This window comes from Heptranchias perlo, chromosome 21 (assembly GCF_035084215.1).
Source record: "Heptranchias perlo isolate sHepPer1 chromosome 21, sHepPer1.hap1, whole genome shotgun sequence".
In the NCBI taxonomy this organism is placed as follows: domain Eukaryota; kingdom Metazoa; phylum Chordata; class Chondrichthyes; order Hexanchiformes; family Hexanchidae; genus Heptranchias; species Heptranchias perlo.
Window position 1 is genome coordinate 44519753 of NC_090345.1, and position 20275 is coordinate 44540027.

Below are 20275 nucleotides of genomic sequence, written 5' to 3' on the forward strand. Positions count from 1 at the left end.
TAATTCATATGGATACAATTAACATTCAGGAGATGCCACACCTGCTTTTTCACCTCCTTCCTTCCCACCTTCCAGGGCCCCACACACTCCTTCCAGGTGAAACAGCAGTTTACTTGTACTTCTTTCAATTTAGTGTACTGTATTCGCTGCTCACGATGCGATCTCCTCGACATTGGGGAGACCAAACGCAAATTGGGTGATCGCTTTGCTGAACACCTCCGCTCAGTCCACAAGCGTGATTCTGACCTGCCGGTCACTTGCCATTTTAGTTCCCTGTCTGACTCTCACTCTGACCTCTCTGTCCTCGCCCTCTTACACTGTTCCAATGAAGCTCAACAGAAGCTCGCAGGAGCAGCACCTCATCTTTTGATTAGGCTCTTTACAACCTTCAACATTGATTTAAATAACTTCAGATCATAACCACTGCTCCCATTTTTTCGGACAGCAGGTGCTGCTAATGGTTCTGATGTTGCCATTAACAGCTCTTCTAGACCCACCTTTTGTTTCTTTATTTGTCCCATTACCACCCTCCTTGCCTGCACATCATCCCTTTTGTCATTTAATCACTCCTGCCCTCCACCCTATCAGAGACCTTCCTTTTTGTTCTTTCCTCCCCTCCTCTACCTCCCCCCTCCCTCTTCCCTGGCTCTGGGGCAGCTGGAGTCACTGCAGAGCATAAGGGAGGCTGAAGGTTTCCTGGATCGTACGTTCCAGGAGGTGGTCACCCCGCAGCCACAGAGCGTTCAGGATAACAAGTGGGTGGCCATCCGAAAGGGTAGGAAGAGGCAGGCAGTGCAGGAATCTTCTGGGTGTGTGGCACTCTCAAACTGATATTCAGCATTGAATCCCAGTGAGGGTGACGACACCCTGAAGGACTGCAGTCCCGAACATGGCACCATGGGGCAAAGGACTGCACAGGGGGGGCACAGTGAAGTGTAGAAATGCAGTAGTCATAGGGGATTCGATAGTCGGGGGGCAGACAGGCATTCCTGTGGCTGTTGACGTGAGTCCCGCATGGTGTGTTGCCTCCCTGGTGCCAGGGTAAAGGACGTCATGGAGAGGGTGCAGAGCATCCTGTGGGGGGAAGGGGAACAGCCAGAAGTTGTGGTCCATGTGGGTACCAACGACATAGGAAAGAAAAGGGATGAGATCCTGGAACTAGAGAGGAAGCTTAAAAAGCAGGATCTCAAAGGTAGTAATCTCTGGATTACTCCCAGTGTCCCACGTGCTAGTGAGTACAGAAGTAGAAAGATAAGACAGGTTCATGCGTGGCTAGAGACATGGTGGAAAAGGGAGGACATGGGGTACGATAGCATAGTGGTTATGTTACTGGGCTAGTAATCCAGAGGCCTGGACTAAAATCCAGAGTCATGAGTTCAAATCCCGCCACGGCAGCTGGCGAATTTAAATTCAATTAATTAATTAAATTCAATTAATTAAAATAAAATCTGGAATTAAAATACTAGTATCAGTAATGATAGCCATGAAACTACCGGATTGTCGTAAAAACCCATCTGGTTCACTAATGTCCTTTAGGGAAGGAAGCCTGCCGCCCTTACCCGGTCTGGCCTATATGTGACTCCAGACCCACAGCAATGTGGTTGATTCTTAATTGCCCTCTGAAATGGCCTAGCAAGCCACTCAGTTGTAAAATCTCGCTACGAAAAGTCATAATAAGAATAAAACCGGACGGACCACTAGGCACCGGACACGACAACGGCAAAACACCAAGCCCAGTCGACCCTGCAAGGTCCTCCTTACTAACATCTGGGGACTTGTGCCAAAATTGGGAGAGCTGTCCCACAGACTAGTCAAGCAACAGCCTGACATAGCCATACTCACAGAATCATATCTTTCAGCCAACGTCCCAGACTCTTCCATCACCATCCCTGGGTATGTCCTGTCCCACCGGCAGGACAGACCCACCAGAGGTGGTGGTACAGTGATATACAGTCAGGAGGGAGTGGCCCTGGGAGTCCTCAACATTGACTCTGGACCCCATGAAATCTCATGTCATCAGGTCAAACATGGGCAAGGAAACCTCCTGCTGATTACCACCTACCGTCCTCCCTCAGCTGATGAATCAGTCCTCCTCCATGTTGAACACCACTTGGAGGAAGCACTGAGGGCAGCAAGGGCACAAAATGTACTCTGGGTGGGGGACTTCAATGTCCATCACCAGGAGTGGCTCGGTAGCACCACTACTGACCGAGCTGGCCGAGTCCTGAAGGACATAGCTGCTAGACTGGGCCTGCGGCAGGTGGTGAGCGAACCAACACGAGGGAAAAACTTACTTGACCTCGTCCCCACCAATCTACCTGTCGCAAATGCATCTGTCCATGACAGTATTGGTAGGAGTGACCACCGCACAGTCCTCGTGGAGATGAAATCCCGTCTTCGCACTGAGGACACCATCCAACGTGTTGTGTGGCACTACCAACGTGCTAAATGGGATAGATTCAGAACAGATCTAGCAGCTCAAAACTGGGCATCCATGAGGCGCTGTGGGCCATCAGCAGCAGCAGAATTGTATTCCAGCACAATCTGTAACCTCATGGCCCGGCATATTCCTCACTCTACCATTACCAACAAGCCAGGGGATCAACCCTGGTTCAATGAGGAGTGTAGAAGAGCATGCCAGGAGCAGCACCAGGTGTACCGAAAAATGAGGTGCCAACCTGGTGAAGCTACAACTCAGGACTACATGCATGCTAAACAGCGGAAGCAACATGCTATAGACAGAGCTAAGCGATTCCACAACCAACGGATCAGATCAAAGCTCTGCAGTCCTGCCACATCCAGTCGTGAATGGTGGTGGACAATTAAACAACTAACGGGAGGAGGAGGCTCTGCAAACATCCCCATTCTCAACGATGGCGGAGTCCAGCACGTGAGTGCAAAAGACAAGGCTGAAGCGTTTGCAACCATCTTCAGCCAGAAGTGCCGAGTGGATAATCCATCTCAGCCTCCTCCCGATATCCCCACCATCACGGAAGCCAGTCTTCGGCCAATTCGATTCACTCCACGTGATATCAAGAAACGGCTGAGTGCACTGGATACAGCAAAGGCTATGGGCCCCGACAACATCCCAGCTGTAGTGCTGAAGACTTGTGCTCCAGAACTAGCTGCGCCTCTAGCCAAGCTGTTCCAGTACAGCTACAACACTGGCATCCACCCGACAATGTGGAAAATTGCCCAGGTATGTCCTGTCCACAAAAAGCAGGACAAATCCAATCCAGCCAATTACCGCCCCATCAGTCTACTCTCAATCATCAGCAAAGTGATGGAAGGTGTCGTCGACAGTGCTATCAAGCGGCACTTACTCACCAACAACCTGCTCACCGATGCTCAGTTTGGGTTCCGCCAGGACCACTCGGCTCCAGACCTCATTACAGCCTTGGTCCAAACATGGACAAAAGAGCTGAATTCCAGAGGTGAGGTGAGAGTGACTGCCCTTGACATCAAGGCAGCATTTGACCGAGTGTGGCACCAAGGAGCCCTAGTAAAATTGAAGTCAATGGGAATCAGGGGGAAAACTCACCAGTGGCTGGAGTCATACCTAGCACAAAGGAAGATGGTAGTGGTTGTTGGAGGCCAATCATCTCAGCCCCAGGGCATTGCTGCAGGAGTTCCTCAGGGCAGTGTCCTAGGCCCAACCATCTTCAGCTGCTTCATCAATGACCTTCCCTCCATCATAAGGTCAGAAATGGGGATGTTCGCTGATGACTGCACAGTGTTCAGTTCCATTCGCAACCCCTCAGATAATGAAGCAGTCCGAGCCTGCATGCAGCAAGACCTGGACAACATCCAGGCTTGGGCTCATAAGTGGCAAGTAACATTCGCGCCAGATAAGTGCCAGGCAATGACCATCTCCAACAAGAGAGAGTCTAACCACCTCCCCTTGACATTCAACGGCATTACCATTGCCGAATCCCCCACCATCAACATCCTGGGGGTCACCATTGACCAGAAACTTAACTGGACCAGCCATATAAATACTGTGGCTACGAGAGCAGGTCAGAGGCTGGGTATTCTGCGGCGAGTGACTCACCTCCTGACTCCCCAAAGCCTTTCCACCATCTACAAGGCACAAGTCAGGAGTGTGATGGAATACTCTCCACTTGCCTGGATGAGTGCAGCTCCAACAACACTCAAGAAGCTCGACACCATCCAAGATAAAGCAGCCCGCTTGATTGGCACCCCATCCACCACCCTAAACATTCACTCCCTTCACCACCGGCGCACTGTGGCTGCAGTGTGCACCATCCACAGGATGCACTGCAGCAACTCGCCAAGGCTTCTTCGACAGCACCTCCCAAACCCGCGACCTCTACCACCTAGAAGGACAAGGGCAGCAGGCGCATGGGAACAACACCACCTGCACGTTCCCCTCCAAGTCACACACCATCCCGACTTGGAAATATATCGCCGTTCCTTCATTGTCGCTGGGTCAAAATCCTGGAACTCCCTTCCTAACAGCACTGTGGGAGAACCGTCACCACATGGACTGCAGCGGTTCAAGAAGGCGGCTCACCACCACCTTCTCGAGGGCAATTAGGGATGGGCAATAAATGCCGGCCTTGCCAGCGATGCCCACATCCCATGAACGAATAAAAAAAATTAAAAAAAACAGGAGTAGGCCATTCAGCCCCTCGAGCCTGCTCCTTCATTCAATTAGATCATGGCTCAACTGTATCTCAACTCCATTTTCCTGCCTTAGCTTCATATCCCTTGATACCCTTACCCAACAAAAATCTATCAATCTCAGTCTTGAAAGCTCCAATTGGTCCACAGTGTCCACAGCCTTTTGGGGGAGAGAATTGCAGATTTGTTTGAAAAAGTGCTTCCTGAGTTTGCTCTTGAACGACCTAGCACTAATTTTAAGATCATGTCCCCTCCTTGATTTCCCCCACCAGAGGAAATAGTTTCTCTGTATCTACCCTATCAAATCCTTTTAACGTTTTAAACACCTTGATCAGATCACCCCATAATCTTCTAAACTCAAGGGAATACAAACCTAATCTGTGCAACCTGTCCTCATAATTTAACCCTCAGAGCCCAGTATCATTCTGCACTGCACCCCCTCCAAGGCCAATATATCCTTCCTGAGGTGCAGTGCCCAAAATTTGAATGTTGCCCGATGAAGACAATAACTTTCCAACCTGAACATTGCATTGATGGTTCGCTCCCAACATTAACGGGGAAGCAGCAGCTGCCTTGCCCCTCCCCTCCCCCGCGCCCCCTGATCTCCCTAAGTCGGCGCCGCTTCTGGGGAAAGTATTCGGGTGTAAAGATGAGCAACAGAATGAAATGGTAACTCCTGTTATGGACTGAAAGATGCAGAGTAAGATAGGCTCCTAAGAGCAAAGCTGTAATTCTTGTCAGTGGAAAAATGGAGAACAGAAATATTTTGCAATAATAACTAGCAGTGGTTCGGTGTCAGGCAGCTGTTAATGATTTTAGTAAATGATTCCCTATCCACGTTCTCAGTGAGGGAATCTGAGCTAATCAAAGCATCTGACTGCTGCCTTTGCATTAATTCATTCGACCCTGATTCCAATATAAAACCTGCCGCGTTAGTCACTATTCAGATTGGGCCAGATTTTGCTGTCAAAATAACGGTGAGGCTAATGGCGCTCTCCGTTAATTATGGGTAAATGGTACAGGAACTTCCGGTGAGGGACAGATGCGCGGTTAATCCCGAATATCCAAAAGTTGCTGTCCGAGTTGCGCAGCTCCGCCGTTAGCTTTGCGAAAACGGCATCTCTGTCTGCCTCACCACTGACATGCATCGAATGGCGTGAAGTTGCTGTATTTGCGCAGTAGATATGAAGAAAACTCACCACAGAAAGTTAAATCTTGTCCATTCCAGTCTAAGTACCCTTTTAATGACGTGATTAGTGTTAATTACTGACAACCTCTCTGGTACTGAAATTAACTATTACGAGTGTGGAGTCTCATTCCTTCAGGTATTAATTGTTGTTGGAGATTTTCAAAAAAGTTAAATAATAAATTTTTTTTAAAATTTTTACTTTTCTTTTCTGTCTCTTTTTTCTCTCTCTCAATCCAATCTTTTCCCCCCCCCCTCTCTTTATTTTTCTTTCTGTACCTGATTTGACATTGAATTCACCCCTTCTAATTTACACTTCCTTCTCAGACCTTGCGCTGTTTATTTCACAATCCTTCAATCTGATTGGTGAAAGAGATACACAATTGGTCCCAGATGCCCTATTTCCCTGTTATCAGCTCGCACTTGCAGCAACTTGCCACACAAAAAATTAAAAAACTTAAAAGGGCAAGTCTAACAAATGGCAGATGCCGTTAGTTGCCCTGCTACAGCAAAATCTGGTCCATTGTCTTATTAATTAATTTGTGTAATAAATCTCAAGTCAGGCAAGTGAAACCAACTGGAGTCTTTTTTTTATATATACATGAACATAAGAAACAGAATGAAGTAAAGGAATATCAAGCCGACTGATTCCACAGAGCAAATACAACCGACTTACCATGTACTCTGTGCAATCTGACCTTACCAGGTATTCTGTGCGACCTCACCTCACCATGTACTTTATACAATCTGATCCCACCAGGTATTCTATACGAACTCACCTCACCATATACTCTGTACAATCTTACCTCACAGGGTACTTATATAAAGTCAGCAGTCATGAGATTATGTTGGTGCTAACACGCAGACACACCCACGCAGACAGATGCACGTACATACAGAGCTATCGTATAAACTGATACCATTTTCATTCCATTTAGCCCTCTTACGCTGCACATAAGCTTGCATGGTTCAGGTGTGTGAATTTATATCTCCCACTTATGGGTGGTCTTATTTTTTGAGTTGCACTGCCTCCATCAAAAGTAGCAATTTATGGTTTGACATTCCAATCAGTACAAGCAGCAGTTATACTATTGCTGTTGTCAAGTTATAATTGAGCAGTGTGTACGTGTCTTTGGGGTTTGTCGGAGTTTAGTAGTCGAGCACAATACAGTCTACCCCTGTTTATTCAAAGTGGGTTTTTTTTGATCAAGTAAATTAAACATAGAAAATAGGAGCAGGAGTAGGCCATTCGGCCCTTCGAGCCTGCTGCGCCATTCAATATGATCCTGGCTGATCCTCTATCTCAATACCATAGTCCCGCTCTCTCCCCATACCCCTTGATGCCTTTTGTGTCTAGAAATCTGTCTAGCTCCTTCTTAAATATGTTCAGTGAATTAGCCTCCACAGCCTTCTGTGGTAGAGAATTCCACAGGTTCACCACCCTCTGAGTGAAGAAATTTCTCCTCATCTCAGTCCTAAATGTCCTACCCCGTATCCTGAGACTGTGACCCCTCGTTCTGGACCCCCCCAGCCAGGGGAAACATCCTCCCTGCATCTAGTCTGTCTAGCCCTGTCAGAATTTTATATGTTTCAATAAGATCCCCTCTCATTCTTCTGAACTCGAGTGAATACAGGCCAAGTCAACCCAATCTCTCCGCATGACAGTCCTGCCATGTCAGGAATCAGCCTGGTGAACCTTCACTGCACTCCCTCTATGGCAATTATATCCTTTCTTAGGTAAGGAGACCAAAACTGCACACAATACTCCAGGTGTGGTCTCACCAAGGCCCTGTATAACTGCAGTAAGACATCCTTGCTCCTATACTCAAATCTTCTTGCAAAGAAGGCCAACATACCATTTGCCTTCCTAACTGCTTGCTGCACCTGAATGTTTGCTTTCAGTGACTGGTATACAAGGACACCCAGGTCCCTTTGTACATCAACATTCCCCAATCTATCACCATTTAAATAATATTCTGCCTTTCTGTTTTTCCTTCCGAAGTGGATGACTTCACATTTATCCACCTGCATCTGCCATGCCCACTCACTCAACTTGTCTAAATCGCCTTGAAGCGTCTTTGCATCCTCCTCAAAACTCACGATCCCACCTAGTTTTGTGTCGTCAGCAAACTTGGAAATATTACATTTGGTTCCCTCATCCAAAGCATTGATATATATTGTGACTAGCTGGGGCCCAAGCACTGATCCCTGCGGTGCCCCACTAGTCACTGCCTGCCATCCTGAAAAAGACCCATTTACTCCTACACTTTGTTTCTTGTCTGTTAACCAATTTTCAATCCATGCCTGTATATTACCCCCAATCTCATGTGCTTTAATTTCGCACACTAACTTCTTATGTGGGACTTTATCAAAGGCCTTCTGAAAATCCAAATAAACCACATTCACTGGTTCTCCCTTATCAATTCTACCAGTTACATCCTCAAAAAACTCCAGTAGGTTTGTCAAACATGATTTCCCTTTCATAAATCCATGTTGGCTTTGTCTAATCCCGTTGATATTTTCTAAGTGTCCTGTTATCACATCCTTTATAATAGATTCTAGCATTTTCCCTACTACTGATGTTAGGCTAACCGGTCTGTAGTTCCCTGTTTTCTCTCTCCCTCCTTTTTTAAATAGTGGGGTTACATTTGCCACCCTCCAATCTGCAGCAACTGTTCCATAATCTATAGAATTTTGGAAGATGACAACCAATGCATCCACTATTTCCATGGCTACCTCTTTTAGTACTCTGGGATGCAGATTATCAGGCCCTGGGGATTTATCAGCTTTCAGTCCCATTAATTTCTCCAGCACTATTTTTTTAATTAATACTAATTTCCTTTAATTCCTCCTTCTCACTAGTCCCTTGGTTCCCTAGCATTTCTGGGAAGTTATTTATGTCCTCTTCCGTGAAGACAGAACCAAAGTATTTGTTTAATTGCACTGCCGTTTCCTCATTCCCCATTATAAATTCTCCCGTTTCTGACTGTAAGGGACCTACATTTGTCTTCACTAATCTTTTTCTTTTTAAATACTTATAGAAGCAATTCAGAACATGCAGTAGCTCAAATTAAGCGATTTGAATAAAGCAGCACAGGAGGTGCTTTTTTTGCACTATTTCAATTCAAATTGACATAATTTGAATTAAGCAACTTTGAATTAAAATGAGTAGGCTGCTTGGCCACTCACCTATAATCGAAGGGCATGCACTCGGTACATAACACTCATGCCCTATTCTTTTCAAGTCATATTGTGCTTGGACACTTAACTTCTGTATTTGCAGTGATTTATTGTCTTCAAGTCGCCAGGCCCTGCCTGAATATCAGTTAATGTAGGTATATCTCTCCTTTGCAGTACATGATTAATAGTTAATCTGAACATTCACTTCCTTATACCTCCTGCTCACAGTAGATATAATATACATTAGGGGGGTGTAAACTGCAAGAAGATAAACAGTTATCACATCCCTAGAGATAGGGCCACCTCCTCCAAGAGTGAAAAACAGGAAGGTGGGGAGGGCAAAGGCTGTCGGCTGCTATAAGCCTATTAGCAAATCCAAATGTTATCGAGACAGTGCACTATATGATGGTCTCTTTATTAACCCTTTCCTATCGTCTCCACAGGCCGAGATAAATGAAAAGCTGCACAAACAGGAAGAGGCCTACATTGCGAGAATCAGCAAACTGAAAAAGCCCTGAGCCGTGTGAGGAGGCTCAGGAGGAGCCAGTCGGCCTTGCCCTGAAGGTTGCAGGCCAGCGGGATATGCTGCTTGCTGAGGCAGCTATTTATTTCGAAAGTAGGTGATAGCGAGGGTCAATCTCAAAAGTGTTTGGCACATTGTTTGGGGAGGATCAGGAGCCGTACATCATTTTTGTTGTGTTTGTGTCACATGTGATGACATAACGATGTGTTACTGTGTTGTGTATGTAAACAAACTAAAAAGTGGTTTCCTGAAGATGGTGTCCGTTAAAACATGTCCTTTTCATAGTTCAGGTATAAATATTCAAAATCATTTCGATAGTTTAGAAGTACTTTTGTAGAAAAAGTTACTTTGTTGTTTTATCCCCTGACGTCTCCGCACATCACACACCATCTGTAGCCGAGAGGTCAAGATGCAGACCCGATCCCAGGCCCTGCCAATATCTCTAATGTATATGGTGCTCCTCACATGCAGGACGATGCCGCAGACTGATTTGCAATGAGGAGGAAAGGAGTGAATGCAGAGCCTGTGGGAGTGGAGTGCTGGGAATGGAGAGGCATTGGAAAACTCACAGGCTGAGGAAGCATGGGTGGAAATCTTCTTTTAAAAAATTCATTCTCGGGATGTGGGCGTCACTGGCAGGGCCGGCATTTATTGCCCATCCCGATTGATTGGTTGCTTGGCCAGAGGGCAGTACAGAGTGAACCACAGTGGTGTGGGACTGGAGTCACATATAGGCCAGACCAGGTAAGGATGGCAGGTTTCCTTCCCTAAAGGGCATTGATGAACCAGCTCCCCCTCCCCACATACTTCACGGTCACGTTCACTGATACCAGATTTTTTTTAAACTGAATTTAAATTCTCAAACTACTGCGGTGAGATTTGAACTCACTTTATCTGGACTATTAGTTACGCTGAGTTCCAACAAGATAGCTGTACATTGGCGATTTATTTAAATAGTACAAGCTCTTCCACTTTTTTGTTTTTGCCCCATTGGGGAAATATGACCTGCCTGCAGAAGGACCTTTGGGACATTTTCCTGTACTTTAAAAATAGATGTGTTTCAGTGGGCTTTCTGTCAAACCACGTTTGCCACTGGCAAATTGCATAGGTTGAATTTTGTTTGTAATGTTTTATATATGAATCTATCTACATTTAATGAAACTATAGAGGAGATTTTCCATCTCGGCAAGGGTCAGAAGCACGTGCCAGGAAATTGCACACCCCCCAGTCCACAATTTTCCATCTGTTAATCTTAGGGGCGCAGACTAGGAGTACCAAAGCAGAAACTCTCCCTTCACACCTCGGCTAATGATGTGAATTATACGTTTTCCCAGTTTTATGTGATTTATAATAGAAGTTTTGCAGTGTGAGTTTTTCTGCACATTTTCTGCACAGGTTTTTTTAGTTAATTTGATTTGATAAACACAGAATAGCTGAGACTTGTCATTTAACAGCATCTAATCATGGGTTTCAGCTGTAGGAGGGTGAATTTTCCATTATTTCACTCCCAGCTCAGACTCTTGCCCACCTGGACTGCACACACTGGGAAATCACACACCTGTGACTTGCTGATGTGCAGTTCCACGTGGGAAACGCCCAATCAAAAAATTTACCCTCACAATTCAAACCCTGAGATTACTTTACAACCTTGAAAATCACAGCCGGGGATCTGCTAAATCTACCAAGCTCAAATCTAGGGCAGGTATCCTTTGTACAAGTTTACTTTCTCTAACAGGAATCTCTTAATTCTGTAAAAGATTTTGTTATGATGTGCAGCTAAAATTCTGTTCAATAAACTTCATTTGAAACCAAAAGTCACAATGAAATTAAAGTTCATCTTGTGGAAGTTCCCAGATGCACGATTCACTTTAAATCATCACGAGCGACACTCGTCACACCTCCGAGGTAACCAGCCTGAGAACTGGAGGTTCTTCATATCCGATATTTTGCAATGCATGTTGACACACTCGCTTGAAGGATGCCTTGTACTAACCACAAAATCGTGTTACAGATCAACAACAACATGCATTTATATAGCGCCTTTAACGTAGTAAAACCTCCCACGATGCTTCACAGGAGCGATTATCAGACAAAATTTGACACTGAGTCACATGAGGAGATATTAGGATAGGTGACCAAAAGCTTGGTCAAAGAGGTAGATTTTAAGAAGCGTCTTAAAGGAGGAGAGAGAGGTAGAGAGGCGGAGAGAATTCCAGATCTTAAGGCCTAGGCAGCAGAAGCCACCAATGACGGGGCGAAGGCAATCGAGGAAGCACAAGAGGCAAGAATTGGAGGAGCGCAGAGTTCGCGGAAGGTTGTAGGGCTGGAGGAGGTTACAGAGATAGGGAGGGGTGAGGCCATGGAGGGATTTGAAAACAAGGATGAGAATTTTAAATTTCTGGCGTTGCTGGACCAGGAGCCAATGTAGGTCAGCGAGCCACAGGGTGATGGGTGAACGGGACTTGGTGCGAGTTAGGAGGCGGGCAGCAGAGTCTTGGATGAACTCAAGTTTATGGAGGGTGGAAGTGGGATCAGCACCACAGCATGTTGGTGCACCCACGTGCTCTACCCACAGAGTGTGGGCCAGCGGCTTTGCATCAATCTGTGATAAATCCCCACCTCCCTCCTGTTCATACCCCCATCAGCAGCTAATGGCGGCCAGGCATATCCTCACTGACGGGAAGCTGAAGGGCTCCTCACCTCCTTACGACTACTTGAAGTGTCCCAGGAGCCACCTTTCCTCCCTGATGGCTGCAAAATGCTGTAGTTTTATTGGTTATACTTAAACTGTGCCTCCCCTCTGACAAAATAACTGATGGACAGGGAAGGAATTAAGGAAATGCAACAACAACGACTTGCATTTATATAGCGCCCAAGGCACTTCACAAAAGTGTCATCAAACAAAATTTGACATTGTAAGTCAGCGAGCAAAGGAGTGATGGGTGAACGGGACTTGGTGCGAGTTAAGATACGGGCAGCAGAGTTTTGGATGAGCTCAAGTTTACAGAGCAGTTGTTTATGAGTTCCAACCTCATGTTGCAGATGGTTGCAACTTTTGCACATCCTGAGCCCAAAACAACTCTGAACGTCTTATGCCTTCCGTGGTTAACTACCAATCATCCACTAGGTCTATGTGACTGGATTGTCCGCGGTCGCACCTCCATTCTTGCAGTGAGGATGTTGTAATGGTGCCACCTGCTGTTCAATTTGATGATTGCAGTGACAAAATGAAATTAGTTAAATACTTGCGGCTCCAGCATTCATTTTCAATTAAGGTTTTAGTTTTAAATTAAGTCCACCTTCTGAAAATATTCAAGTGTGTTTTTTTATATATTTGATTTGAATGTTGCACATCTTAATTAAACCAACAGTGTTTTAGATTTTACAGTGACTTTTTATTTGTGAGGGGAAGGTTATACATTACTTCTGTAATATTTATCCTACATTTTCCTTCCTGGTCAGGCCCCTGCATCAGCTCTGTATTCTGGTTTAAAGGCTTTGATGGTTTGTGCTGCATGTCTTTGTAGCTGGCACCCATGCCGTTCCTTGGTATGGCCACCAGGAGGCATGCTAGAGAAGTGCAGGAGAAGAGATTTCCCCCTCACTCTCCCACAGACCAGACAGGCAGATTATCTCATCTCCTGGGAAGAACTGAATGGGAAGTCAGTCTAGACTGGGCTTCAGACACAGATCTCCTATACGAATTATATTGTAGGTTACTAAAATATTATATAATGTAATAATTTCTTTTTCTTGTGTTGCACTGTTTTGTAGTTAGTCAAAGGCAATATTGTGTCTCCATTATAAATCTATATGGAGAAGTAGAATGTGGGTTTGTGACCAAATGGTGACTGTGCAATGTTTGCTGAGGTGGAATGGGAGGGGAAGGAATAATGTGTGAGGACAAGCAACTTCCCAATCCCAGTACTCAACCCAATCCTCAGCTGTGGCTCAGTGGTAGGATTCTCGCCTTTGTCAGAAGGTTATAGGTTCAAGACCCATTGCAGAGACTTGAACACAAAGGCCCCGATATTTACGGGGAGGCGGAGAAGGAGTGGGGGGCCCGTCGGTTGCAGGGGGGATAACTTGGAAATGCCGGGAGCGCGGGGGTCCGGCTGAATTTAACGGCAGGGCCTCATTATCATTTTTTTACTCCGTTTCCCGCCCAGCAGCTGGCCAGATTGAGAGGCTGGCCGACCGCCGGGTGGGAAAGCCAGTGGTAGAAGGCCACAGCAGGGGAACCCTGGGGACAACTGGGAATCATCGCGGGGTGGGGGGTGCTCGGGGGTAGTTGGACCGGCAATCAGGAGGGAGGGGGGACTGGCAGAGATCGTGGGTTTGGGGTGGGGGGGGGAAGGATCGGCTGATCGTGGCAGAAGATTTGTTAGAGGGATGAGGGGGAAGCATTCCTGCTCCTCCTGGCTCATAAGTGGTGCTCTAAAAAGCACTTACCTGCTGGATCTGGCCGTTCTCACCTTCCTTGAGCTGCCGTGTTTCCCGAGCCCTGGAAAACCCGGCCGACAATCGTTAAATTTAAATGGCTGCCAAAATCAGAGGAATGGAGCCTCATTAACATATAATCACTGACCTGCCTCTCAAGAGCGGGTTACTCGGACGTCCCCAAACCTGCCGCTGTTAAAATGGAAGTAGGTACGTCGTGGCGGGTTGGGGTTGGGTTTCACATATTTGTCGATTTAACCCACCCGACCCTCTCCTGTCCATCGTGGGAGGGGTTAAAAGATCCCCCCATAATCCAGGCTGACACTCCAGTGCAGTATTGAGAGAGTGCTGCACTGTCGGAGGTGCCGTCTTTCGGATGTGACATTAAACGGAAACCCTGTCTACCCTCTCAGGTGGACATAAAAGATCCCATGGCACTATTTCGAAGAAGAACAGGGGACTTTACCTGGTGTCCTGGCCAATATTTATCCCTCAACCAACATCACTAAAACAGTTTATCTGGTCATGATCTCACTGCTGTATTTCCTATATTACAACAATAACTGCACTTTAAAAGTACTTAATTGGCTGTAAAGCACTTTGGGACGATCTGAGTCATGAAAGGTGCCATATAAATGCAAGTTCTTTCTTTATAGACACTACTGAGCACCTCTTATCTCTGGTTAAAGAGCGACAGTGGCAGAGATCGGTATTAGGATACCTAGCCTCCCTCTACCACAGAAACAAGCAAGAGGTAATTTGGGTCAGATTGCCTAGTGGTTAGGGTGCTGGGCTAATAGCTCAGAGGACATAAGTTCAAGTCCCAGCATAGCAAATTGTGGAATTGAATTCAATAAATCTGGTCATTTGTGAGCTGGCACCAGATAAAATAACCACAAAGGCTGCTGGATTGTTAAAAGAACCCAACCAGTTAACTAATGTCCTTCAGGGAAGGGAGCCAGGCACCCTAGCCGGCCTGGCCTATACGTGACTCCAGTATCCCTCTATGTGATTGACTCTTAACACCCCCAGAGCAACTAGGGATTCATCCAAGAACAAATAAAAAAAATTAATTTGTTTGAAAAATGAATCATATTTCAACTCAAATTGAGCAATGGAACACTAAAAGTGAGCTTGTATGTTACGTATGGTGTTTCTGTGAAATTAATCATAAATGTGACTGCACAAAATAACTTGGGCACTATCTCTTTCTGTGGTTATTTTATGGTCACCGGACTTTTGCTGCCTGATAAACATTTTACTAAAATTTCCATTTTTTAAAAAATTGTCTTATTTTTATTCATTAACGATGGGGGGGGTGGGGTTGGTTGGGTGGGGTTGGGGGGGTTGAAGACACAAGAAAACAGTGGGACCAAGAAATTCGAGAACCTTTTTAAGTATCGCTGGTGTTGATGAGGATAAACCGCTGGCAGTTGTCATTCAGAATCTCATCCCCTGGTTAGAAAGGGATATTTTAGAAAACATTTTAAAGGAGACAGCAATCATTTTACTCTGATGTTGAGATTCAAAGGAGTTTGACCTGAGGCTGCATTAATGGGTATCCGTTTAAAGTAGAAAGGTGAAGGAAATAAATGTATATAGCTCCTATCCCGACCTCAGGACATCCCAAGCCAACGAAGTACTTTTTGAAGTGTAGTCACCGTTGTAATGTGGGAAACGCAGCAGCCAATTTGCGCACAGCAAGATTTCAAAAACCTCTTTGAAAAGTGCTGTGGGATCTTTTACGTCCACCTGAGAGGGCAGAAGGAGCCATGGCTTAATGTCTCATCTGAAAGACGACACCTCCGACAGTGCAGCACTCCCTCAGTACTGCACTGGTGTGTCAGCTTGGATTAGACACTCAAGTCTCAGGAGTGGGGGTTGAAATCATGTCCTTCTGACTCAGGGGTGAGAGTGCTATCACTGAGCCACAGCTGATATTCTTCACAATTATGTCCCATGAGAGACTCTCCTGATTGACAAATTGTTTCAGCTTTCTCCTGCCCCACAAAACTTATCTCTTCTTGACCTTATCCTTCACACACACCCCCACTCTGTCCACCTTGTCCACTATCTACCTACCTAATTCTACAACTTTAATAATTTCCGGTTCTTAAGTCTCAATTGTCTCTTTCTCACCATGGACGCACAGTCTCTCTATACCTCCCTCCTGTCTACCAATCACCATGTCTCCCCCCCCCCCTGCTCCGATCCTCCTCCAGAGAAGAGGGCAGGAGAGTTTGGACTACGGGCCAATCGAAGGCTGTTGATGCTGCTCTGTGATTTACTTAGTAAAGGGCATCATTCAAACTAAGGTGGGACTCGAACTTGCAACTTTCCGGTTGAAGTCAAGCAACTGCACTTTTTTTTTGGTTTTAACTATTTGAAATGCTTCTCGCCTGCTGGGCTGATGCGTTTCATCCAGTGAGTGGTTGAGTTACACAGACAAGGAAGGTCTCAGATTCACTTCCCAGTCTGCGCTGAGTTAGCTGATGCCTAGAGGGGAGGGGGGTTAGGTTGCTGCAATTAACCTCAGCTTCCTGGGTGAGGAAGGGGTTAAGGGGTCATCGCACCGTTCATTGCCTTGAAGCTGCTAAAGTTAACTTGTAACATAAAACCCTGCAGTTAACTAGTACCTTGGAGGCTCTTCTAAATGAAATAACGGTGCGGTGAGGTATCACGTTTTGCAGCGGTAAGTGCGACTGTCATGGTCCAAGTTAAAAACTAACATTAAACCAACCAAAAGAATGGAAAGGATTCATGTGGGTGGAAATCTCCAGCAGCAGCACAGAATAACATTACTGTAACATATCTCAAGCAAGGTAGCCCAGGACCATGTAGGATGCAAAGTTTGTTCCATCGACAACACATTTAACGATTGTCAATGTACTGGTACTGACACACTGTGAATATCGAGTCAGGCCCCTTGCACACACTTTTCTGCAAATTCCCTAATGTAGCAATGCAACTGTCTTTTATGCTGGAAAAATTAATTTCTAAAGTTAATTTGGGTGTATGAATGTGTGTGTGTGAGGGTGTTTATGTGTGTTTTTGTGTAAGTGTTTGTGTGAAGGGAAGTTTGTGTCTGTGAGGGTGCATGTGTATTTGTGCATATGAGGACTGTATGGAAGTTTATTTGAGGATGCCTGTATGGGAGTGTATTTATGTGAGGGTTTGTGTGAGGATGCATGGTGTGTGTGTTTATGTGCGGGTGTGTGCATGTGTTTATGTCAGAGTGCATGCATGTGTATTTGTGTGTGTTTGTGTTGTGTGTGTGTGGGTGCTTGTGTATTTGAGTGCCTGTGTCTGTGTGTAAGTGCGTGCATATGAGGGTGTGGAGTGTGCGAGTGCATGTGTGTGTGTGTGAGTGTGTATGTGAGTGTGCGAGAATATGAGTGTGTTTGTGTGAGGGTGTATGAGTGTGTGTGTTTGTGTGAGGGTGTGTGAGTGTGTGTGTGTGTTTGTGTGAGGGTGTATGAGTGTGTGTGTGTGTTTGTGTGAGGGTGTATGAGTGTGTGTGTGTGTGTTTGTGTGAGGGTGTATGAGTGTGTGTGTGTGTTTGTGTGAGGGTGTATGAGTGTGTGTGTGTGTGTTTGTGTGAGGGTGTATGAGTGTGTGTGTGTGTTTGTGTGAGGGTGTATGAGTGTGTGTGTGTGTTTGTGTGAGGGTGTATGAGTGTGTGTGTGTGTGTTTGTGTGAGGGTGTATGAGTGTGTGTGTGTGTGTTTGTGTGAGGGTGTATGAGTGTGTGTGTGTGTGTTTGTGTGAGGGTGTATGAGTGTGTGTGTTTGTGTGAGGGTGTATGAGTGTGTGTGTTTGTGTGAGGGTGTATGAGTGTGTGCATGGAATGCGTGTGAGAGCGTGCGTATGAGTATGAAGTGTGTGTTCATGGAGTGGGTGTGAGAATGTGAGTGTGTGCATATGAGTGGAGATGACAGTGTGAATGCGAGCGTGTGTATGAGTGTGCTTGTGTGTGTCTTTCTGATGCTTTTCAGCACATCCAGACCAATTCTGAAATTTGGAGCACAGCATTTAACAAAATGTTTTGGACAGAATGATGAATTTGCCTTAGGGGTATCCAAATGGAAAATCCAAGAGTTTGAAATATTTCAGTAGATATCTGTGATAAAGGAAAACTCTTCTGCTCGGAGTTCAAAATTTCTGTGTGCTTAGCTAGTTTCTACCTTGCCAACATTTTCAGGATTTTTGTTTCCTACAGACTTTTACAAACATTGTTCTGATCCTTTTGTGTTGGAACTTCAGATTGCCTGTTTCAGTAGCAGGGGGTGTCCAAACTGTGGCCCTGACCCTGGATATTCCAGCCCTCGAAGCCTGAGCAAAGCAGCACTACTTGCATTTTTATATATTTTTATATTTATTCACTGGTTTGTTTGAATTTTGAGAGTCTGGAAGTTTGGAAAGAAGAAAAAAGAAACACTTACATTTATATTGCTCCTTTCATGACCTCAGTACTTCCCAAAGCGCTTTCCAGCCAATGAAGTACTTTTGAAGTGTAGTCACTGTTGTAATGTAGACCAGATCATCTGTTTTTTAGTGATGTTGGTTGATGGATAAGACACCAGGGAGAACTCCCCTGCTCCTCTTCGAAATAGTGCCATGGGATCTTTTGCGTCCACCTGAGAGGGCAGACGGGGCCTCGGTTTAACGTCTTATCTGAAAGACGGCACCTCTGACAGTGCAGCACTCCCTCGGGGATTTAAACTTTGTACTCCGTCCCCCGAGGCTGCATGGCCATAGACCTATGTGGTTTAACGTAGGTTAGAGACTTTAAGAGATGTTTAAATGAAAAAAATTATAATAACATTAAAAAGGAAAAGATTTTAAATAAAGTTTTTGCTGTTTTATTTCAGATTTGCGGTCATTTTTTTCCTTAATGTTGACAAAAACAAGCAGCTTTCATTATGTAAAAAGAGCCCATGATATAGTGACCTGTAATAAAGGGTGCTTTATATCCCCCACCCACCCAAATAAAGGCAGCGCACTGTAAAAATGATATTTCATTGAGTAAATTCACCAATCCCACTCTCCCAGGCGGGGAAACACAATCGAAGGGAGGTGGAGAAACGATCCTTTTGCACTGATTCTTCCAACCCACTGCCTTGGGAGCATGGGATCGGTGAATTTATCCTTTAGTTTTTGTTTCTAGTTCCACAAGAATTTATTTAACCAGCTCAGTAAACCAAGTAATAAATTCATAGAATCGTACAGCACATTCAGCCCATCGTGCCTGTGCCGGCTCTTTGTAAGAGTTATCCAATTAGTCCCACACCCCCTGCTCTTTCCCCATAGCCCTACAGATTTTTCCTTTTCAGGTATATATCCCTTTTGAAAGTTACTATCGAATCTGCTTCCGCCGCCCTTTCAGGCAGTGCATTCCAGATCATAACAACTCACTATGTAAAAAAAAAATTCTCCTCATCTCCACCCTGGATCTTTGTCAATTACCTTAAACCTGCATCCTCTGGTAATCAACTCTTCTGCCACTGGAAACAGTTTCTCCTTATTTACTCTATCAAGAGCCTTCATGATTTTGAACACCTCTATTAAATCTCCCCGCAACCTTTTCTGCTCTAAGGAGAATTACCCCAGTTTCTCCAGTCTCTCCACATAACTGAAGTCCCTCATCCCTGGTGCCATCCTAGTAAATCTCCTCTGCACCCTCTCTCAGGCTTTGGCATCCTCCCGAAAGTGTGGTGCCCGAAATTGGACACAATACTCCAGCTGAGGCCTGACCAGTGATTTATAAAGGTTTAGCACTAAATTCTAGATGAAAACCATATTTCAGTGCTTCGCCCTATTTCTTTTCTTTTTGAAAAACAGTCAGTCCTTGACGGGAGCGAATTTAGTCCTTTTTATAACACTTGTTGCAAAAAATGATGTGGAATATCATGTCATTGGCTGGGAGACAGCTCACAGATTAGATTGTCTGCTGCTTATTGAAGTCATTTTAGCTGAAATGTTTTACTGTGTTAAAGTCACATTAATGTAAAAAATATGTTTGATCACCATGACAGCAATTCTAATTTAAAATACATTGGACCTGCTTTAAATAAAAAACAGACGACACCCTAATTACAATTATCTTGCCTCTGGCTGGGGATGATTAAGCAGTCACTTCTGGGCTGTGTAGGCCAGTATGACATAGGCCCGAAAGCTTTCATGGGATTTTACTAAACATTTTCTGAAATAATTGATTTAATCAAATTCTGGCTTCCTGGCAAATATCAGGGATCTTCATAAAAGGGAGCTTTAAGGAAGCAGGTCGTAGTGAGATTACCATCT

At 45.2% G+C, this 20275-nt stretch overlaps 1 protein-coding gene across 4 annotated transcripts in view; it reads left to right on the forward strand.

Annotated features, from left to right (window-relative positions):
• Positions 1–11347, forward strand: part of cabcoco1 (ciliary associated calcium binding coiled-coil 1) — an 88621-nt gene extending 77274 nt beyond the window's left edge. For 3 of the 4 annotated variants that reach the window (XM_068002769.1, XM_068002767.1, XM_068002768.1), the window contains one exon: positions 9454–11347. In XM_068002769.1, the coding sequence (XP_067858870.1) occupies positions 9454–9467 (14 nt within the window). In that variant the 3' untranslated portion in view covers positions 9468–11347. The remainder of the gene's footprint in view (positions 1–9453) is intronic. The other variant, XR_010966785.1, reaches the window with a different exon arrangement.
• The last annotated feature ends 8928 nt before the right edge of the window (positions 11348–20275 follow it).